Below are 23,807 nucleotides of genomic sequence, written 5' to 3' on the forward strand. Positions count from 1 at the left end.
CGATCACAGTTTTACCATCCACAGGATGCCCTCACCCTAGGTTGCCTAGTTGAATCATGTCCCAAGATCTGATACCAATGTAGCATGCGCCGAGCTAGAACCGTGAAACAACGAAGCCTTTCTTTAAACCTGAGTGTAGTGAGTCTTTAGCAATCCTTTAAAACAACATACATAAATTTGAAAGAGATGTAGTAGAGACGACACCAGATGGGGTCCCGAATTACCCACTGAAAGCAGCCCCCACCCCCCCCCCCACCCCTACAAGAAAGAGTATTTGCTTTATTTCTTCTTCTGGAGAACTGTATACAAGCTGAACTCTGTCCACAAGACTGAGTGGAACAAACTGGCTGACTGACTGCCAAACACGCGACCAAACGCTGGGCAGAATTGTGCATAAGCTTTAGGCAACTTTGAAGCGATCTTCAAGAGAATACACCAGCCCGAGACTGAGGGTAGGTGTATTGAATACTCCTGAAGAGACTGAGCTTCTTTGCCTTGGGCTAAGAGCACAAGTATGGCTATAGGTATGCACAAGCAAGAGCCTAGGCATACATGCTTTACTTCTGATGATAATCTCTCATTTATCACTGATGATTTATGGACTGAACTGGTCTTGCCCTTTTATATGGCCACATGATGCAAGTCGGATGCCCCTACAGCCTGTCAACCAACATAAAATGCCACGACTAGCAACAAATGCTTGGTCGGCTGCAGTAACTCAACAACTAGCATGAAATGCCTAGTCGACTGAGATAATAGGTCGGGCTGCTGCATCTTCTAGCCGACTGCCACCTGAGATGGCCGACAGCAGTCGACACTTTGCCGACTGCTGTCCAGGCCCACAATGACCTGGCCGACTGCACAATAGCCTCCACAAGACTGTCAGCTGACCTAAGTGTGTGGCTAGGGGGTTGGCTACCCCCTTGCAAGGCTAGCCCACCTTGGGGGCTGCCTTGGGACTGGCCCCTTCTACATGCGATGCACCTAAATGCCTATAATGCATGCTATTACTATGGCTGACCTCTAGATGCATCTAAATGATGAACACTTGCTGAATTCTCCACAGTGGGTTAATACATGATTCTTGCACTGTGATGACACTGTGTACCACAGTGCATGGGTGCACGTGACACTCCAGGACTATGGATAGAAGCCCAACAGCCCTAGCAACCACAGCTGTTGTTGGGTGTGGGTGGTTTTTCTATTTCTTTTTTTCTTTTTTGGGGGGGGTGGGTTGGTTGTGCTCTAGAACCTGGCCCAGGGAGCTGCCTATCACCAAAAGGGGGCATGATATTCCTTTGGGGGTCCGGGAAAGAAAACGGAGACCGAGAAACCTGTGACATTGATGAATGGGTCAAAGTCCAAGGAAAGCCGTGTCTCCACAGGGCGAGGTACACTTGGGAGCTCTGCACCGTTACTGGGCTCATCGCCAGGGCCTTCACAGCCAAGGAAGACGAGTTCTCGAGCCAAATGTAACCACTGCCGAAGAAGAGGATGTCCACAATATGCCCTTGCTTGTTGACGAGCACGGATTGCAAAACTTCCCGGATCTGTGCTTGGGCTGGTCTGCTGCCAACGAACTTGCAGAACATGGTGGTGGCCTTGAGGGAGGCTACTAAAGAAGTGAGGCATTGGAGGTATGCTTGGGAAAGTGACAGCAGATTCATGAGGGTATATGCAACCTTAGCCCTCCTTGTGAGACAGTGCTTTTAGACACACTTCCAAGAACCTAACACGACAAGATGGCTCTTTGACACTTTGGTAGCACAGGCGGTGATGTATAGGATCCCCTTTTGTGGGCCAGACCTTGGTGAGGAGGATTTGAGGAGGATTGTAAGGCCCCGTGCCATGATGTTCTCCTGCATGATCCGGACCAAACCATCAATACCACACCCTATCATAGTTTGCGGCCATCCCTCTGATGGTGGATGCACTTTTCCAGATAGTGATTTACATTACACCTCCGCCGCACCTTGGACACCCATAGATTACAGAGGCTTGCTTGGGAGTCCTCTCGACAGCTAGCAGATCAGGGACATGACCAGGTTTGGTATGCCAAAGTCTCCCGCTGTTTCCTTACACAGAGTCTTCATATGGACCACCTTCCGCCTTTCCAGTATAAGCTAGATGTTCCCTCCCTCCGTCTCACACATCCAGATATCAACCGCATCATCCAATTGGATCTCACCCACCTATGTACCCACACCACATGGCTCGGGCCCTCAAGCATAGACATATGTCACATGCCATGAGGATCATGATTGGACAAGTCCGGGACTCATTGTGGAGACGGGGAGAGCAGAGGGCACTACCTAGGAGGACAGGATCTGTAGACTCTACTCTAGGTCGAGTTGGAGGAGTATAATATCTGTAGGAATCCAGTATACTATGAGCGGACTTTACTTTATGGAGCTCACAATACCCAGGGACTCACTTCTGAGAGAGAGCACTGCCCAGCTGCCTCCTTGACCTCGGTGGATAAGAAAGTGGAGGCTTTTTGGGTTTCACTTGCACCTTTGCTTGCAAGCATGTGAGCACATTTAATGGAATCGTGGACAAGTGTCCATGCTGAACACTTTAGATATAGAGTGTCGGATATTGTGAGGTAGCTTGCAACAAGGCATCTCTCCTCAGGTAGTCTTTGAACATGTGATCAATGACACACTTGCACAAATCACGAGGCTTTGCGTTGGCTTCAGACGATGCCAAGCATGAATTGGAGTGACCATCAAAACCGCTAGAACCAGATTTGTGCTCTTGTAAGCAAGACATCCTCCGTCCAAACTGGCATCAAAGCTCCTTACCCTGGGTAGACACCATCAATTTGTAATCAAGTTTTGCAAGCAATAGTATTGTTTACTCTCCATTTCTTTCTGCAATTCAGTGCTTTGTATTGTGTTGATCCACTTCCACTATTGTGTATTCTTACACGATAAGAATCGAAAACATGCACTCACTAATTAAAATAGAAGTTAGAGGACAGATGCATTCCCAATACTGACAGCTACTGAGCAGTCAATAATATTGACCGGTTCATGTGCTGATCCTCTACTCATAAAATGTTGCAAACCATTAACTGTGGTGATTAAGAACCTGAGTGCACTATATTCCACACACACATACACACAGCATGTGTGCATCCCCAGCTCCCATTTTCTTTTAGAATCCATATATGATGAATAGATTGATAGTTTGGAAGGTTTTGGCCAGCTAGTATCTCAACAAGACAACAGGTGAACTATGCCTAGAAAATCACCAGACAGTCGGAATATTTTAGAGCCATGCATTATGCCATTAAAAGTAAGAAGAGGAGGATCTTCAACAGGTAGGATCTCAAGTCAATTTCAGCAACCACAATGCAAAGCATGCACCCTCAATTCTACACATTTGATATTTAGGGGAAAAGCCCATACCTTTTTGAATTTCTTTCCACCATATCCATGTTTTCTCTCGGAGTGTCACCAATAGAATGTGCACATTCAGAAGGACGCTTCCTACTGTCACGTTTGACATCGGGCTTGAGACTTTGAAAGGCCTGACTGTAAATTCTGTTCATCCGATCTTCTTCTGAAGGCTGGTAAAGACCTTGACCTGTTGATGTCTGGTCCACAACACCATTGGGAAGGTTTTCTGCTAAATGACCACAGCTACTGCCTTCTCTGCAATCAACCTGCCCTTGCTCATGGATTAACTCTAGTTTTGAGCGCCCTGCTGATGTCCCCATTTCTGCTTTCCCCGTAGGAAAACCTTTCTCACTGTCACTGTGAAGATGGTGTTTGTTTTCATGAGGATCCAATTTCCCCCCCATGTCTGCAGGCATTTTTCTGCTACTAGAATCCTGTTCTGCTCCCTCAAAATAATTATAATGAATAAACTCTTGCTTCTTGATGTCATCTCCAACAGTAGCCTGGGGTACCCCATCACAGCCATTGCCAGCTGAAGAAACCTTTGGCAGCCTTTCCTCAGAAGCAGATGACGACTGGTTGCGAACGTCTAGCTTAATATCAAGAGCACCAGCCAATGCCAGAGTTCCGGAAGGGATGCCCTGACTTGATCTTGCAGATAGATCTGAAGGCCATTCTTGGTAATCAAGCATCTTATTTGATACCGATACACCAATGTAACTTGTATTGGATGGAGGATGCATGTTGTCCCCTTGTGTAGCTACACATTTGGATGCAAAACTCTGAGAATCCGGAGACATCACATCTTTATCCTCACCGACGTTGTTCACACTTCTCTGTTGGCCTTCTGAGGATCCATCAGTAGTAACTTTTTCTGTTGGGCAAGAAGCATTAGTCATGTTGTCAAGACGACCCCTGTTCTGATTTGCTGCATCCATTGCCATGCTGACAGAGGCAGGCTTTCTGCTTAAATGGCATAGAAATTGCCTGATCGAACTGCACATAAAGCAAACAATCAATCATGTTGCATAATCTCCACATAAATGCAATAAAATGATCATGCCAACATAGAAGAACAGGAAGTGAGAGCCAGAAAAACAGACAAAAAGTCATGCTCTATTTTGCAAAAATAATAATGTGAAAGGAACCTGAGGTCACGCACGCTTTTATTATTGCCTATATGAGTAATTCTCCTTGAAAGCTCCCTCTCAACTTCAACCCTGGATTAGTCACAGAATCTTAAAGTTCGTGACTACTTTCTTAAGAGGTTAGCATATCATAAACGTAGCAAAATATGAACCACTTTGATGATAGCTTTATGTATCTTGTTGTCTTTTGAACACAGTTAAGATCCCAGACACATACAAAAGAAGCTTGTTGATTGCAAGTCTTTCTATTCCCTCCATGTGCAACTCCTGTGTTCACAGCAAGTTGAGAAATGGTGTGAACACTTCATGCAATCGATGACAGCTTCATATCATTGACTTCATAATGCATGTCATAGAACATATCAAAGTTTGGTAACCACAAATAAAATCCAGATCCCCATTGCCAAACACCACTGAATTGAAAGGGCAGCTTGGAAATTGCAGCCATGGGTGCATCTATGTTCGCTTTCTGGTAGATAATGAGCCTATTATTGTAGACAATCATAGATATCCACATGCACCAAAATGTGCGGATAATGCCCTAGTAATAAGCTGCTTGGACATTTAATTCAAGTGAATTGCATAAAGTATGCAGGACAACAGCTACTGGCATTTTTGGTCTCGGATAACAGCTCGCTGAAGCTTCCACTCCCCCCCCCCCCTCTCGCGCTGCAGCCTGCACGCACTCCCCCCTCCCCGCCCTCGCAACTTCCCCCCGCCTGCCCTGTTTTTTGCCGCCCTCGCGTTTGCCCCCCCCCCCCCCCCCCCCCCCCCCCCCCCCCCCCGCCTGGTCTTCTTGCGCCCCCCGCCCCAGCTCTGTAGCGCCCACCCTCTGCTCCTCTCCTTCGCGCCCCCCTGATTCTCCCCTTCTTCAGCGACCCACCCCCTCCGCCAGCCTCCGCCCTCTCTCCCCCCCACCCCCTTTCGCGTTGCCTCCACCCCCCCCCTGCTTTTTTGCCGCCGCCTTACGCCCCTCCCCTTCTTTCTGTTTTTTCTGCCCCCTCTGTTTTTCTCTGCCTTCCGCCTTTCCCCCTCCGCCTTTTGTGCAGCTAGGTTCTTGCAGGACTTTCCGCATTCGCTTCGCCTTCGACCCCTGGTACGCGATGAGAGGCGGAGAGTCGTGTCTCGGGCCGGTGCCCCGTTGTTGCCGGTGAGTTCCCGTTCGGGATGCGACGTGATCAAGGTAAACGGCGGCATCGCCCGTCGTGCGTAAGTGTGCGGCTTGTACCAATACAGAAGGTCATGAACTCGGTGTGCCAAGACGAGAAACGGGCGATGGCCGACTCAACGGGGTGATCTCCCGGCGGGGCGGCTCGTCGCCCTCGACGGGGCCGTGCTCGGGGTGAGACGTTGGGACCGCTTCGGCCGTCGCCTCCGCCCCTCGCCTCGGCTCGGTCTCGGAATGTTCTTGAGACACTAATGGAGGCTCCTCCCGCCCCACCTCAGAGGGACTCTTCCGCAGCCCCCTCGCCCGCCCCTGAGGATACCCCCATCAGGCTTTCTCTTTCGCCAGAAGAGGAAGCGAGCCTCGCCGCAGAGGTGGAACGCCTCCAGGCACATTCCACCATCTGCCGTATAGTCGGCACTCGCCCCAGCAGAGGGGAGATCCGGGATCTTCCCCAGGCCCGCCTTCTTGCAGATGTGGGCAAGATCCTAGACGTTCAGTTACTGGGCCGTGGACACTACCAGATTGAGTTCGAGACAGCCCAGAGGGTGGCCCAGGTCCTAGCCATGAGTCCCCTTGACATCAGGGGCGCTCGGGCATTCTTCAGACCTTGGCAGCATGGCTTTGACCCAGCAGCGGCCGAGCAGGGAGAGCGCCTATTCCATGTTACAGTTTGCTTCCCTGGACTCCGCCGCGAGTACCTTCCGCTCCTTTCTAGGCTAGGAGCATTGGTGGGCTCGGCAGTGGTGGCTAGAGCAGCTGGGCTACCTTCGGTCAGAGTTTTGGTTCCTGACATCTCCTCCCTTCCGAAGGTCATTCAGCTACCTAGGATAGAGGGGATGGATTGATCAGAGAGTGGAGTTTTCGGGGCTCCCGAACTAGTGTTTTATATGCAGGCAAGTCGGCCACATGGCCAAGGCCTGCCCTCGCAGGAGACCCCGACCTTCACCGCAGCAGCAGGCCCCCGATGGCCCGCCCACAGATGCGGCTCGGCAGGCAGCCTCGGGGACACTTGCTCAGCCCACAGAGACCTCGGAGTGGCAGCCTGGACAGGGGTGCCGTAGAGGGAGACAGCCACAGCAGCACGCCCAGAGACCGATGCAGCAGCAACCACAGTCTCAGCATCACTGGGTTCCCGTGAGGAACAGCTTTGCTCCCCTCCAGGAGGAGACCCTAGCGCCAACTGAGGACCAGGAGATGCCAGCACCCCCTCCTTCGCCCCCACCCCCCCTCCACCCCCGTCCCCCCCCTCCCGCCTACCTTCGCCTCCTCTCGTTCCCGCTCCGGTTTTGGCAGCGGCTCCTTCTCCACCCCCTTCTCCCCCCCCTCCTCCCCCTCCGCTCGCCTCAGCTTCCCAGGAGGCCCTGGCGGTTCCCTGGCGCTCACCTCCAGTCCAGCGGGCACTGAGCACCGACCTTGCTCGAGCACCGTAGAGGAGACTTACCATGCTGATTCGGGCTTCACGGATATCCTCTATCCGCAGTCGGCTGAGTCGTCTCGACACTAGACAGCGCTCGGAGGCTTTTGACTACTCCTTCACACGGCTTTTTGGAGCGGAGGGCCCCCATGAGCCAGCACCCATCCGAGTTCATGTAGTGATACCTCCGGCCCGAGGGGAGGAGGCACTTGATTCAGCGGTGGCCTTCTCCTTCCCTCTCTGCGGCCCTAGTGACCGGGAGTGGACTCTGGATCTCGCTCTTAGCATTTTGAAGACTCAGGTAGTTGAGTTTTCTCACCATGTGAGCGATCTGGAGGTGACAGACGTGATAGGCCGACTCTGGGAGTTGGCTCATTTTTTCTTTGATACCAGGAGTGTGGATGCCTCCAGGATTCGACATTTGGTGGTTCGCATAGTGGCAGACTTAGCACGCGACCCTGGTTATGTATGCCTACACGAGGTTGCTCTCTCTGAGCGGGAGGCAGTCGCCATGAGACACAGCCACACTGGCGCCTAATCCGAGATTCTTGCAGCACACCGGGTGGACAGATTCGTAGCCGCTCGGATGGGGACTATTCTCCATCCAAGCCGCTTGCGAAGGCCCGCCGTACGGTTGAGACAGCCTCCACCTCAGCAGGTCATCCATGAGGATCATCTCATGGAATGTACAGGGCCTTGGCGGCGCACACTATGTACGTTATCGTGGCTGCTTGAGGTAGGAGCTTCAGAGATGCCTGGTTGGGGGCAGTATTGATATTCTGATGATGCAGGAGCACCATTTGGGTGAGAGCAGGATCCGGAGATACGGTTCAGTGATGCCTGGTAGATGGGACACATTTTGGTCTGCAGGGTTTGGCCCCTTGGGTGGGCAGGGAGCACTATGTATGGTCATTGCGGATGTATGGCGGCAGGCCATTGTGGATCGTGGGGTCATTGTGCCTGGTAGAGCACAGTATGTCATTCTGAGGATGCATGATGAGCTCTTTGGCGTGCTCAATGTCTATGCGCCCAACCATGCTAGTGCCAGAGCAAAGTTCTGGACCCTTGTTACGGATGCATTGCCAGACGCCGCACATTGGTGTGTCGGGGGAGACTTCAACATGCTTGAGGACCCGCCCGATAGGGAGGGAGGCAGTCATGTTACAGTGCACGGCACGGAGCTTGCAGCTTGGGAGCGATTTTGCATGACACTGCGGATCACACTGATGCATGGCAGCATAAGGCTTTCTCCCGCTCTCAGGACAGTCTTAGTTTTTCTCGGTCGGATCGCCGGCGGCAGGAAGGGACTAATCTATCACGGATTGATCGCTTCTATGTGGGCGACAGGTTCAGGGAGCATGGGGGCTCCGTTGGCATTCTCGCTGGCACCTCTTTCTCAGACCATGCGCCAGTTATTTTGACACTTGAGGAGAGGACACGGGAGACCAGCTTGCAGTTGAGGATCCCAGAGAGGGTACTTACAGATCCTAGTCTTTCTGAGGACATTGAGAGGATATGGCATGATAGCCAGAGCTCTGACTAGGATACAAAGCAAGCTAGTGTGGGAGCGTCGGTTGAGACGTAGCCTTGCTTCGCTCCAGCGCCTTCAGGAGCAACAGCCTACATGTGAGTGGGTGGCGTCCCAGCTGAGCCAGGCACGCCATGAGGTTAGAGAGGCAGAGGAGCAAAGACATGAGTTCTACTATCGTCACCACACCTCTCAGTGGACGCAGCTTGGTGATAGAGTGACTGGGGAGTTTTTTGAGATTACTGGACCCCGCCACGAGCAGGAGTACGCCAGCTCAGGAGGCAGGACAACCGGTAGCCACTGAGCCCCGGGAGATCAGAGCCATTGCCACTGAGTTCTATAGAGACTTGCTTTCAGCGAAGCCAGCCCCACGGAGGCTCGGGATGCTTGCAGACAGACTGTGTGGGCCCATGTGCAGAGGAGGGTCACAGATCGTATGCGCATAGTTCTGGGTGAGCCTCTTTCAGAGGTTGAGCTTGCTCAGGCTTTGAGGGTCCTTCCGCACCATAGTTGCCCTGGGGAGGACGAATTGACGCCTGCCTTTTTTATGCGCTATTGGGACCTTTTGGGGCCAGGCCTCCGCAAGGGCTTTCAGTATGTTTTGGACACTGGGGTGATGCCCGCTTCTTTTGAGCATTCGGAAGAAGCTTTTGTATAGGAGTACAGCTCGGCTATCCTTGGCTCGGAGGGTGGTGGTGGCAAATCAGGTGCTTTTAGCGACCATGTGGTACATCACGTCTTGCTGGATCTTCTCGAGCTCTTGCATCAGCCAGGTACAGAGACTGATCAGGAACTTTCTTTGGTCTGGGCGGGATGGTCAGCCAGCCTGGGCTAAGGTTGCTTGGGAAGTTATTACTCTTCCGCTGGCCCAGGGGGGCTTGGGCATTATAGATCCAGTTGATCAGAGTAGAGCCTTATTGGGGAAGCTTATTGTTCGGGGGCTGCTTCCAGGCGGCGCTGAGCCTTGGAAAGAGCTTCTTTTTCAGCGACTACAAGTAGGGGGCACTTGGGCACCAGAGATACGATGGATCTTCATAGAGATGAGGAGGACAGGCCTCAGTAGAGGATGGCAGGACAGATTTGCCTTGAGCATCCTGCGAGCTTGGGAGTTGCTGAGATCGGGGCTCTCTCAGAGACCTCCTTCTTGTGATGAGGAGCGGGCCAGACAGCCGCTCATTTGGAGCCCAGCGGTACGCACAGAGCAGGGTCATATGCTGGGTTCTCGGCCTCGTCTAGCCTAGGGACCATTGGCGGCAGGCCCAGCACGTAGTTTTGGAGACTGGCAGGCCTTCTGCAGTCTCCCAGAGGAGATCCAGGTGGAGAGGCTGAGTCACTTCAGAGGGGGACTGATTATGAGGGATGACATTCAGGAGGCACGCACAGAGGAGTGGTTCACGCCTCTCGAGCCAGTGGCCCCACAGTGGATGGGAGCCTTTACACAGTTGGAGATCCTGATTGCTGTCAAAGCTTGCACTGAGGATGGTAGATGCCTCTACTATGAGATCCAAGATGAGAGCAGACTTCAGAGAGTGGAGGGGGAGTCGCCTTTGGTTGCAGAGTGCATCTTTCAGTGGATACGGGTAGTGGCCGCCGCTTCCCGGAAGTGGCATATTGATCCAGACCCTGCAGATGTGGACTCTGATTGGCGCATATGGGCATATGCTGCGCGCACCTTGGCCCGGCTCCAGTGGGACCCTGGCGAGTACGAGTGGCATAATCCTTATGCATCCCCCGAGGCCACAGAGATCACCTTTTTCCAGTACACTGTTCGGTTGGGGAGACATTTTTTGACTGCGAGGATGATGGTCTCTCTAGCTGCATCGGAGCATTGGCGGCTACAGGGACTCTCACAGGAGTTCCTAGAGGATTTTTGGACCAGGCTCTGGCCTAGTCGACAAGCACGCAGGATCTCGACTTTCCAATGGCTGGTCGCCCACCACAGGGGCTCTGCAATTGGCACCTGGCTTGTCTACAGTGGTCTTTCAACGGCCTGCGTCCAATGCGGCCACCCTTTGGAGACACAGAGACACTGCCTATGGAACTGTCCTCAGGCGCAGCAGATTTGGCTGCGGATGCTGCGCATTCTGGCCCCCCTCTCTCCAGAGGGCATGTATACGTGGGGTGCCGCTGCTTGGTCGACTTCGTGAGGGCTTGCTCTTGGATATGAGACGGAGCAGGACAGCCAGGCCATCAAATTCATTAGGGGCCAGCCTCGCCTTGTTCCTTCACCGGATTTCTCGTCCGCCGACTGGACACAGGAGAGGGATCTACGATGGGAGCTCCTCAGCAGCCTCACCATCTGGTTCACCTGGAGAGCCCGGTGTTTCAGGGCCTTTGAGAGGAGACTGGAGCCACCAGCAGAGACTGTTCGGGGGATTTGGTAGGAGTTGATCCACACCCTGCGAGGACAGTATGACCGCATCCGGGGCGACTCGGATGAGGCGATCTTGCGGCGCCAGCCTTTCACACCACTTGGCGCCCCTTCTATACCCTACACACGGGTTCCCCCCACTGGCACTACAGGCCACCTGTTTGGCTTTCCCCCCCTCCTATTGTATGATATAGCCCCTCAGTTCTTTGTACTGATATTTGTACTTGTTTGCACCTAGGGAGAGTCTCCCTAGCTACCTTGATTGGATCTCTACTCTGTTTTCTTATGAGCAGGAGAGGGTCTTTTGTAGCCCTACGAGGGTTTTTTATATAACTAATGAAAGGATCTTTTCTCGGAAAAAAAAAAAAAGTATGCAGGACAACAAATGACTTGACACCTCTATGACCTAGACCTAGCGACCTGTCCCTAGACAAGGGCTCACAACATGCTCAGTGCTCATCTGATGGTATACTAATGTCCATTATGTCGATGTGGCACCATAGGACAGTGTGTGCAGCACAAGACAAAATACATGCATGTATGCTATGTACACATGTATGCTATCATAAAAACTTGATTTTCATTGGATTCAAAATCATCTTGAGCTTGCTACTTAATTTTTGAGAAAGCCTATAACAGAGCGGATTGGGACTTCTCGAGGGTACTCTCGTACGCATGGGATTTTCTCAAGATTGGCTCAGAAGTGTAACTTGCCTTTGTCGGGAGGCTCACTACACTATGCTTGCTTGTGGAGGTCGAGGTGAGTGCTTCCAAATTGCATCTCACTATTGCAGAAAGTTTGAGCATTTTCCTTTAATCCAGTGATACTCTTTGCCGGATTATCTGGATTGAAATTGCCATTGTGTAGGGAGGAGCTTCTCGACTCTAAGTTGGTTGACGATTAGCTGACAATACAACGATGTTTTTGTTGGAAGTGCCATTCTCACATGGGTAGTGGGGATTGCAAGATGGGAAAAGGGATGCCAAGTAATCCCACATGCAAAGGCAGTATGGAAGATGAAAGGGTATGTATAGTCCAAAGAGACCCCTCCTATCTTTAACTCCCCCAAGCTTTTCGTTTGTGGAACATTGGAGGGCTGGTTAGGCAGAGTGGGAACCTGCCTTAGCATGCCAAAGCCTCCGCAGGCCCATGCGGATGTGTGTGCCTCCAGGGGTGCTAGTGGCCCTTGCGGCACGCTGGGCACATTTAATGGCCAACCGACGTATCCAAACTTCGTGTGTGAACCATGACACATCATGGGCGGTGTGGAAACTCTTGGTTTTCAAGATGGTATCAGAGCCTTGGTTCATGGTCCCGGGCCACTTCCCTCCCTATGCGATTGGAGGGGGGCGTTGGATGTGCAAATCTCGCATGAGTAGTCGGGATTGCAACATGGGAAAAGGGATGCCAAGTAATCCCACGTGCAAAGGCAGTGTGGAGGAAGAAAGGGTATATATAGTCCAAAGGGACCCCTCCTATCTTCAACTCCCCCACGCTTGTCTTTTGTGGAAGACTCGAGGGCTAGTTAGGCAGAGTGGGGACCTACCTTAGCATGCGGATGTATGTGCCTCAAGGGGAGCTAGCGGCCCTCGTCACAGCCCCCAAGCTCAATTGATGAGGCTAACAGGTAGCCCATTATGTGGAACAACGTTCTCAAGATGATCTTGGCAAAGCCCTAGGTATAGCGGGATCTATGTAGTAGTGAAGCTAGGAGAGATACGCAATGGCAATACTTGACTAGAAGAACTTTAAAAGTCTTCTAGATGATTAGAGAGAGGCATCTACCCAGCATCTCAGAGAGAGTCACTGACAGATTGCACAAATTTATGCATCTATACCTAACCAGTGGATCACTGGTACATTCTTAGATGAGTATCACCACTTGTGGTTGGGGGTTTTCTATGAGACAAGTGTGCCCCTTTAGGTGATTCCTGAAACCAGAGGAGGAAGAGGTTGTTGCCTTCTATTCCATTCAGTATGGATAGCAGATGGGAGGGGTGTGATGTGCAGGTGATCACACCTGGCTGATCCGTCCGGTGAAAGTAGTGAGTCCCTCTGGGAAGCGTTGGTATACTGACCCCTCCCCAATGATGGTTACTCATGCTTGGTGGTGCCTATGGCTATATGGTGGATGCCCTATCAGAAAGCTACATTGGGACCCAAGTGAGTGGGAATGGACTGATGTGACTAACCCCATGAGGAGCATACCCATAGTCACAAGGGATGGGGGATGGTAACGGGGAACGAAGACAGAAACAGGATGAGGGACGGGCCATAAGTAGGGAACGGGGACAAGGGAGGGAACGGCACTTAAAAAATACTTTTTTTTTTAAGTTTTTCTACTCTCCACTTATTTTACTTTGGAAGTATATCAAAATGAGGACAAATTTACACTAAAATGGTATGCTTTTAAGTTTTGAGTCATATTAACAAAATACGCCAATCAAAGAGTGAAGGCGTTGACGGTTGATTGTATTAAGTAGATACAAAATGAGTCATGACTCAAGAGTCAGGAATAAGCCTTAAGGAGGCACAATACATGGAAGGACGAAAAACTTAAAAAGGCTAAAGCATGGAAAGACTCAAAAGTGCTAAAACCTAGAGCTAAGTAGTAAGGCCCATGAATCATGATCCATGAATGATCATCCACGTGAAGTGCTTGCCTCATGGTCATGGATAGCTTGTGCCAATTGAACATCAAGCTCATCATCACTGGCATGCTGCTGCTGCACCTCCTCCTCTTGTTGCTCCTCTTGTTGACTCATCTCCCACTCGATGAAGGGATCTGCCTTCTTAGTCACGCTCTTGCAAAGCATTCGCAAGTTCGTGCTAACGAAGACAAGGTCATTGGCACGCTCTACCCGGAGTCGGTTCCTGTTCCTAGAGGCAATGTGGCTGTAGGTGCTCCAATGTTGCTCCAAGCAAGAGAAGATGACAGCCTGGCTAAGTATGCGAATGGCCAGCTGTTGTAGCTCCGGTCCATCCGAACCAAAGTCCTCCCACCATAGAGCGGCACCAACTTTGGAGCAGTTGATCTCTGCATCATGACAACCATAGGAGCCATGAAATGACCTATACATGGAAAACTGGTCCCTAATCTTGCGCCTAACCGATGCATCAAGCACAAGACAGTCCAAGATGATCCTTCACCCAGCGCTCACCTCTTGGTCGCTCTCCTGCTTATTGCCTTGGAATTCTGGGTCCACCACATAAGCTGCTGCATGCAATGGAGAGTAGTAGGAATTCCACCTTCCTAGACACAAGGCACAGATCTCCTCGTATTTGTCTTTGTCAGGCACGAAGTCTTTCAACTTCTCTAACATGCGATCCAAGGCCTCGAAGACCTTGCCTATGCATGGTTGCATAGCGTCTACAATCCTCAATAGGTGGACTATGGGCCTCACCATAGCATCCGTGGTCTTCACACTCTCCCACCAAGAGGCATCATCCGCCCGTAACCTACACTCTCGGCCCGGTGTTTGTACGGGACTCTTGCATGTCGACTAACTCATCGCTAAGGAAAAGCCCCCTCAAAGCACCACTACAATCCTTCAACCGGCCCAACAACATGAGGAAGTTGTAGACAAACCGGGTGTCGGAATATTTGAGGAGAGAGAGAGGACCTCTTGTTGAACTCATGCCGAAGTCGTCTGTGGTTGAGGACAAAGGAGACCATGGTGTTGGCCTCCTCAATGAGCGGGCTGATCCATGGCAATGTCCCTATGTCCTTGAGGAGGTTGTTTAGGCAATGAGCCATACAAAAGGACACCGTGACGTGTCCATACATACCTTGGAGGATAGCTCCCGCCGCCCTATTCGAAGGCTCCCCATCCTCAACAAAGCCCACTATATGCTCGGGGCCAATGATCTCCATGGTGGTAGCCCACTCTACTGCAAGCACATCCGTGCTCTTCCCGATGCCGGATGTGTCATGAGATGAGATGAAGTACATCTCTCCACGGGAATATGCAACCACGCCATGAATAGTCCTCTTACGGGTGTCGCTCCATCCATCCATAATGAGGGAGACTCCGTTCCTCTTCCATTGCCACTTTGTGTTGTCGGCCCCTTGCTCTACAATGTGCTTCTCCTTCTCGAGCAATGTAGTGCGCAAGCTCTTGGATGTAGGGAGCGTATAGGTTGAGCCATACTCCCCAATCTTCTTAACCATGGCATTGAAGTATTCCGACCTATTCAAGAAAGCAATTTACTAATGAGGAGGGGACTAGTATGATGAAAACATGAATGATGAATCGGCAATGATACCTAGCCGCTTGAAAGGCAATGTGGTCGTGGAAGAAGAAGCGGGCCACCATCATATCCACCTCCTCCTTCAACTTGGGGTTCCAATTCTCCCCAAGTGTAGATTGTCGCCATGGGCCGCGCAAGGGTTGAGAGGTCGTGGAGATGGAGGGTGCCGGCATGATGGATGGAGCACCATTCCGACTCGATGGTGAAGGTGATGGTGTGCATGATGCCGATCGGCCCGATCCACCACATGACTCCATTGTAGAGGCTTGAGTTCCTCTCCCCATCGTCGCGGGATCCACGGCCACTCGTGGTGTCCTTCTTGCCGCTTCGACCGCCTCGTAGACGACAAGCTTGTCGAGAAGTTCCCATCTCTTTTCGGGCGTGACATTCAGCAAAACTGCACCTCATGCCCACTCTCATGCAAGAGGTGGGCTCGCAATTTGTCGGCGCCACCCCTTCGCCGGTATGGAGACAAAGCTTGCATGCCCATGGCCAAGAACCTCCTCCATGAGCGGATGGGGTGTAGTTAACCTCCTCCCACCATGTCCATCCCGTCGTCCTTCTCTACGGGAAGCCCCAGTACGTGAGGAGGATGCCATGGTTGAAGATGGCTTGTCACTTGAAAGTTGATAGCTTGAAAGTTGAGAGAGGGAGAGAGAGGCTTGAGGGAGAGAGACTAGAGACTAGAGTGCTTGTGTGAGAGGCTTGAGGGAGAGAGGCTGGAGTGCTTGTGTGTAACACACGGAAGCTCTGGGGGTCTTCTTTCAGCCCTAAACACCACTGAGAGAACATGCTGATGCAAAAACGCAAACAGAAGCGAGAGTAGATAGAGAGAAATGCTGGAAATTCAGTATATTTCTGATGGTACAAAAAGGTACCTACATCTACAGCTCTAGGCTGCCTTCATGAAAAGGTGGTATACACCCAAAATCTGTCCTACTCTAAGGAACCAACTCATATGGAGTTGAATGATTGATACAATGAGCACCCACGCCTTTATATAGGCTTTTGAACAATAGAGAAGCTGGGCGACTGCTGGTCGGCCAGCCGACTAGGCATGGTTCTCCATAAATGCTGGTCGTGGCAGCCGACTAAGCTTGTTCTCCATAAACTGTGCTTGTGTGTGTGTGGCTTGCCGCTTGAAGCTTGACTCTTGAGCAATGAGCAATGAGCAATGAGACTTGAGGCTTGAGGCTTGAAGGCTTGAGCCTTGAAGGTGTGTGTGTGTGAGGAAGTGTGTATGTGTGCTTGTTCTTATATAGATAGGCAAGAGGGAGAGGCAAGAGTCTTGAAGACTCGAAGAGGCAAGGCAAGAGGGCCACTAAGGCCCTTGTGAGTATGGGCCAAAATGGCCCAAAAAGGCCCCCAAGACGGCGTCCCCAACAGTCATAAAAATGACCGTTAGACTGTGCAAGGGATCATCGTCGTCCCCCGCAAGCACCGTCCCTACCCAGTGCCGTCCCCATCCCCTCGTCCCTTGTGAGGGACGCCTCCAGGGGGGACGTCCAACCGTCCCCATCCGTTCCCGTTCCTGACGCATCCCGAAACAACGTCCCCACGTCCCATCCTCCCGTCCCCTACGTTGTGTGAAGTTTTTGGAGAACCTCAACTCAACTTGTACATGTGTACATGAGTGCTGTTTGTGTTGTGATGAAGTCATGGGGGCACCCATTGACTAAGTGTGGGCATCGAGGATGCGGCAGTCAGGCTTTTGGTTTTGATAGAAGTGTATGTGCAGGGACAATGTTGGGATTCTGGAAGCACAGGCTCGTTCGGAACATAGTTGCTGAAGGTAGTGTCAGTTGCTCGGATGTCTGAATATGTGAGGGCGCGTCAATAATACAATAGGCATTGGAAGGTTGTTATTTGAGGTATGAGGGCATGGGCAGAAAAAAGGTAATGAAGGGGCCAAAGATGTCTTGGCATTTGGTATGAAAGGAAAAATAGTGGCCATTATTGAAACTCTAAAAATATAATATATATATAATATAATACAAACATGGCCTACAAAAGAATGGCCACGTAGCAGCCAATTATGCCGCCAGCGAGGATTCTCCAGAAGGCTGGCGAAGGGGACTCTCCGAAGTTCTTCGAGGAGCGGTGTGCAGCCGCGGGTGTGGAGTAATGGTGAGAGGGGGCCTCATAGCTGCCTGGTGTGAGGCGCTGCAGAGAAGCGCAGAGGAGGGAGACAACCAGGAGCGCAGGGGGGCTACAAAGGATTGCAGAGACGGGGGGCAGGAGGCCACCGCTGTGAGTGTGTTTTTTCTGGAGGCTGGTGCTTTGTGTATGGAGGCTGGAGCAGCCACAGGTGATTCAGCTGAGAGGAGACGGGAAGAGGCGGCCGCGTGTGCTTTTGGCTAGCTGCAGCCAAAAGAGGTGAATCGTGTAGAGAGGTGGGGAACTCTCTGGAGTTCGCTGGCTGCAGCCACAAGCACAGAGAAGCTAAGAGAAGAGCAGCGGGGAAGAGGAGAGCAAGGTCGGGAGAGCCCGGCGGGTGTCGTGTGTGTGGTGGCTAGCTGTAGCCACAGGAGCCCAGAGACGCGAAGGGAGTTTGCCGTGTGGAGGCTGCAGGCGAAGTGCAGCTAGGCGTAGCTGAGGTTGGCTGAAGAGGACTGACGTGTGGAGCTAGGCGCAGGAAGGTGCAGCTGAGTGTGTGGATTCTGCTGAGAGCAGACGGGAAGAGAGGGCCGCTGGTGTGCAAAGGCCACTGGGGTATCTGCAGCGAATGAGGAGTGGCCGCCTTATGATAACGTGAAGGCAGCTCTGGTGTTTGAAGTAGATGCACAAAGGGGCTTCAAGGTTGGCGTCGGGCTGGCAAGTGTGGATATAGGTGTTCATGTGAAGGAGGGAGTAGAGCTTAGTGCTGGTTTTGTTGGGCTGGTGATACAGCAGAGGTTTTTGGTTGTTGGGTTTGTGACAAAGTCAGAAGTGTGACTGGGTTTTGCCTTGAGGACTGGCAGTGAGTTGGTGGTGTAGCAGAGGGACCTTCAGCCGAGGAGCAGAGCAGAGAACGAAGAGGACGGCTGCAGAGAAGCAAAGAGCGAAGGGATTTGGAGCGACCAGGAGCTGGAGAGGGCTGATTGCGAGCGGGTGCTTGGTGAAGCTGGTGTCTGGGATATTTTGGGATATCCACCTCTGTAAAGGTCAAGGTCTTTTCTGAAATATGAGTTTTGTTCATGCTCTTTGGTCTGGTGTTCTGGTGTGTTTGCATGCGTGTGTGGAAGTGTGGTGCTCTATAAAGGCGTAGACAGCTCTACCGCTTCCGTGCCATCACTTTTTGGTGCCTCCACAGAGGAGCAGATTTCCTCTGGTTTGTGAAAGAAGATAGGGGCTGTGTGGAAAAAGATTTAGAAAGATGGCTCAAGATTTTCCAGAGTATTGGGGATTGCCACAGGAAAGTGCAGTCAGGTTTCTGGAGAAGATGGAATTTACAGCCTTGATGAAAGACAGGGCAACCCCGGAGATCCTTTCTCGGATTTTGGCTTATTGCTTGCAGGGTGATGCAAAAGTATGGCTGCAGATGTTTGTGACTGCACACAGGAATGTTCATCGACAGGATCCTGAGTACCGTGCAGTTAGAGCTGCATTTTTGGCACAGTATGTTCGTGTGAAGAGTCCGAATGAAGTATGGAAGGAGTTGTGTAACATTCAGCAGAAGGATGGTCAGGATGTGGATCAGTATCTGATAGAGTTTGGTAGACTGTGGAGTCTATGGTGTGAGGCTCTGATTCCTGAAGTACCCCCGCAGATGATTAAGAGGGAGCGGTTTGTGGCCGGTCTGGAGCCAACGATCCGTCTGAAGGTGGAGTTGAAGAACCTGGATAGCTTTGAGGAGGCTGTCAGAGTTGCTCGTGAGAAGGAGTGGAAGGTGAAGCGTCTGAGGCAGATGGGAATGCGGGAAGAGCCGAAGAGGTTTGTGAAGATGCCAGGGATTGAGAGTATGCATCCTGGAAGAAGAGCTGCTGTTGTTCCTAAACAGGAGGACTCATTGAAGAGGGAGGTTCATGAAGCAGTGGAGCTCATGAAGTCTTTAAGCGTGAACTGGATAGAGTCCACAGGAAGAGGACGAGGCATAGGTGATATGGGAAGAAAGACTGATGCATCATCTGGTTCTGGAAAAAATTCAGCAGATATTGGAAGAGGGAGAGGATATCTGTGTGATGTGCAATGCCGGAATTGTGGTGAGTGGGGTCATATGAGTCCACAATGTGAGAGACCAGCCAAAGCTAATGGTGGAATATATCAATTGTCTTTGGGAATGAGTGATAAGGTGATGGGCCCTAATATGCAAGTGAAGGATGCAATTCAGCCCAATGTTTGTGAAGCCCATAAGGTCACATTTGCAGAGCAGGATATGGGACAGATTAGCCTGCTGGGAATGGAGAAGGGTGAGGTTTCTGGAATCAGCCCTGAAGAGCTTTCAGGAGGTGAGGAGGAGGAGGATGGGAGTATTGATGATGCTGTGGATTGTGAGCAGGTGCCAGTACTTCAGCCAGTCAAGGTAGAGAGTGATGATCAAGGTGTTACTAATGAAGATGCTGTGGATGAAGTGTTAGTGGATGATCCAGGTGATGAGTTGGATATTGCCGCCTGTGGTGAGAGTGTGGATGGTGAATTGGACTGTGTACTTGATAGTGCACTAGATAATCTATTGGAGTTGGCTTCCTTGGAGAAGAGTGCTTGCATGCCAGTTGTGCAGCAGGAAAGGAGTGATGGTGTGACTGATGGTGAGCTGGATGCTCCTTTGGATGATGGTGTGATAGATTTCGCAGGTGCGGTTGCTGAACATAAGGTGTGTGTTCCTTGTCATGCCCAAGAGAATGAGTTGGTGGTTGTGAGTGGTGAGTATGCATGTGAGGCTATTGTTGTTGGTCAGGGGGGCCAGGATGCTTTGCCTGGCAGTTTGGGGAGCTTAGACTTGGTAGGGATGCCTGTGCAAGATGTGGAGAATCTTGCAGGATCGCCAATGGTCTTGAAGCTGGAGAAACTGCAAGAAAGCGACAACGATGAGTCTACAGTGCATGAGGTTGCTGTGTGTGATGTTGATGGGCTGAAGGGAAGTGAGTGTATGATGGACACACCGCATGTGGATGCTCAGCATATGGATGAGCGGTTTGGTTATAGTTCAAGTCTGGCAGTTAGTCCAGAGGAAGGGTTGGAAGCCAGTGATGTGGGTTGGAAATTGGGTGACCGTGAGATGGAAGTTGACGATGAGATGTCTGTTATTTCGGTACATGACTATGAGTGGGAGTCAGATATGTCAGAGGAGAGTAGAGGTGAGGAGTGGTTGTCTCTATCGCAAGGTTATGTAAGCTGGTCTGGAGGAGGAAGTGTAGTGGAATATGGTGAGGATGCCATGTATAAAGAGCCCAGGGGGTTGCTGAAAATGGAAGGCTATGATAGGGTGTATCAATGGCTGTTTGATGGAGGAGAATGCTTGAGGAATTGGAAGGTAGATGCACCGAGGTTTTTGTTTGATCCAGGAGGATAAATGGTTTCTGTTAGTGGAGCTGCTGGACATAAATGTCTCAGCAGAAAAAAAAGGGGGTTGCTAAATATGTGTGAAGTTTTTGGAGAACCTCAACTCAACTTGTACATGTGTACATGAGTGCTGTTTGTGTTGTGATGAAGTCATGGGGGCACCCATTGACTGAGTGTGGGCATCGAGGATGCGGCAGTCAGGCTTTTGGTTTTGATAGAAGTGTATGTGCAGGGACAATGTTGGGATTCTGGAAGCACAGGCTCGTTCGGAACATAGTTGCTGAAGGTAGTGTCAGTTGCTCGGATGTCTGAATATGTGAGGGCGCGTCAATAATACAATAGGCATTGGAAGGTTGTTATTTGAGGTATGAGGGCATGGGCAGAAAAAAGGTAATGAAGGAGCCAAAGATGTCTTGGCATTTGGTATGAAAGGAAAAATAGTGGCCATTATTGAAACTCTAAAAATATAATATATATATAATATAATACAAACATGGCCTACAAAAGAATGGCCACGTAGCAGCCAATTATGCCGCCAGCGAGGATTCTCCAGAAGGCTGGCGAAGGGGACTCTCCGAAGTTCTTCGAGGAGCGGTGTGCAGCCGCGGGTGTGGAGTAATGGTGAGAGGGGGCCTCATAGCTGCCTGGTGTGAGGCGCTGCAGAGAAGCGCAGAGGAGGGAGACAACCAGGAGCGCAGGGGGGCTACAAAGGATTGCAGAGACGGGGGGCAGGAGGCCACCGCTGTGAGTGTGTTTTTTCTGGAGGCTGGTGCTTTGTGTATGGAGGCTGGAGCAGCCACAGGTGATTCAGCTGAGAGGAGACGGGAAGAGGCGGCCGCGTGTGCTTTTGGCTAGCTGCAGCCAAAAGAGGTGAATCGTGTAGAGAGGTGGGGAACTCTCTGGAGTTCGCTGGCTGCAGCCACAAGCACAGAGAAGCTAAGAGAAGAGCAGCGGGGAAGAGGAGAGCAAGGTCGGGAGAGCCCGGCGGGTGTCGTGTGTGTGGTGGCTAGCTGTAGCCACAGGAGCCCAGAGACGCGAAGGGAGTTTGCCGTGTGGAGGCTGCAGGCGAAGTGCAGCTAGGCGTAGCTGAGGTTGGCTGAAGAGGACTGACGTGTGGAGCTAGGCGCAGGAAGGTGCAGCTGAGTGTGTGGATTCTGCTGAGAGCAGACGGGAAGAGAGGGCCGCTGGTGTGCAAAGGCCACTGGGGTATCTGCAGCGAATGAGGAGTGGCCGCCTTATGATAACGTGAAGGCAGCTCTGGTGTTTGAAGTAGATGCACAAAGGGGCTTCAAGGTTGGCGTCGGGCTGGCAAGTGTGGATATAGGTGTTCATGTGAAGGAGGGAGTAGAGCTTAGTGCTGGTTTTGTTGGGCTGGTGATACAGCAGAGGTTTTTGGTTGTTGGGTTTGTGACAAAGTCAGAAGTGTGACTGGGTTTTGCCTTGAGGACTGGCAGTGAGCTGGTGGTGTAGCAGAGGGACCTTCAGCCGAGGAGCAGAGCAGAGAACGAAGAGGACGGCTGCAGAGAAGCAAAGAGCGAAGGGATTTGGAGCGACCAGGAGCTGGAGAGGGCTGATTGCGAGCGGGTGCTTGGTGAAGCTGGTGTCTGGGATATTTTGGGATATCCACCTCTGTAAAGGTCAAGGTCTTTTCTGAAATATGAGTTTTGTTCATGCTCTTTGGTCTGGTGTTCTGGTGTGTTTGCATATGTGTGTGGAAGTGTGGTGCTCTATAAAGGCGTAGACAGCTCTACCGCTTCCGTGCTATCAACGTCCCCTGTGACTATGAGCATACCTTTTCTTCAGCTACACTATGTGTGACGCCAGGTTGCTCATGCTTGGACAGACCCAAAGAGTTCCCACTCTTAGGCCTCATTTTGGGAGAGGCGTATGACATTACACCCCCCATTCAAAGGAGCTTCTAGCAAACTCTGACACTTGTACAAGAGGAGCCAGGTATCCTTCTTTTGGCTGTTTTCACACGGCGGGTTGCCCACCAACTAGTGGAGATCTATTTTTGGCGTCGACCCCTCTTGTCCTAGATGCCAGCTCCATCCAAGACAATCATTGCTTATGGGAGTGATCCTATCTATAGTCCAGCTCTTGGGAAAATTGAGGGATCCTATTTATATTACTTGGGGTTTTATTGCATGATTGACTCAGTCTGGCACATAGCTTCTATTTGAGGGCAAGGGAGAAGATCGTGTTTTACTTGTCCATACGGGCAAAGCTCAGAGATGCTTGCTTCAGGATATCCCCAATTACAACATACACCACCTTCGCTGAGTATTGACACCACCTTGGAGACTATTGCTAGTATCAGGGTGTGGCATATCTGGAAGATCTTGCCTGGATGATTTTCAGTTCGAGAACAATGAGGATGCTGGCATGATATTGCTCGACAGTGGACACGACCTGATCATGAGCTCGAGCAAGCGTCACCATTCCTGGGAGAGCAACAAGTAGAGGTACTCTGAGTGCATCCTGCTATCTAGAGATATCTCATCCAATGCCCGAACCAAGTGTCGAGCACAAGCTAGCCTAGGAAGATGCAGAGTATAGGAAGCTGAGTGAAGGGAAGGATGTCCCATACTGGGTCGGGACTGGAATTGGTGTGAACGGAGATGCACTCCGACGACGACCACAAGACAGGAATGATCCTAGAGAAAAAGGAGGGGAGGCGGGTTGAATGGAGAGAGTGGGAGAGAGGGGATGAACAAGATGAGGACTTGTAGCAGAGAGTTGAGAGGCCATAGTGCGCTGATGTCATAACTTGTAAGCGGGGTGTGTAAAGTCCTTCCCTGAATCTCCCTAAACATAGCTGAAAACCAAAGTTAGTCCTTGACCAAATTATAAGGTAACATGCTACTATAAAGTCCTTCCCTGAATCTCCCTAAACACAGTTGAAAACCCAGGTTAATCCTTAACCAAATCATGAGGTAACATGCTAGCTCAACATTCTCTTAGTGAACTCCCTCAGTGAATGCTGCCTATCATCATAAAACCGTGCGTGAGCTTGTTCACTTCTGATAGCCTCTCGTGCA

At 51.1% G+C, this 23,807-nt stretch overlaps 1 protein-coding gene across 2 annotated transcripts in view; it reads right to left on the bottom strand.

Annotated features, from left to right (window-relative positions):
* Positions 1-23,807, bottom strand: part of LOC147624696 (uncharacterized) — a 55,470-nt gene that overhangs the window by 4,341 nt on the left and 27,322 nt on the right. For both annotated transcript variants that reach the window (XM_086819731.1, XM_086819730.1), the window contains 3 exons: positions 4,770-4,819; positions 4,553-4,624; positions 3,414-4,400 (listed from right to left, as the gene is read on the bottom strand). In XM_086819731.1, coding sequence (XP_086675857.1) covers positions 3,414-4,400; positions 4,553-4,624; positions 4,770-4,819 — 1,109 coding nt within the window. The remainder of the gene's footprint in view (positions 1-3,413; positions 4,401-4,552; positions 4,625-4,769; positions 4,820-23,807) is intronic.

This window comes from Cibotium barometz, chromosome 25 (genome assembly GCF_041138505.1).
Source record: "Cibotium barometz isolate CiBa-2024 chromosome 25, ASM4113850v1, whole genome shotgun sequence".
NCBI classification, from domain to species: Eukaryota; Viridiplantae; Streptophyta; class Polypodiopsida; order Cyatheales; family Cibotiaceae; genus Cibotium; species Cibotium barometz.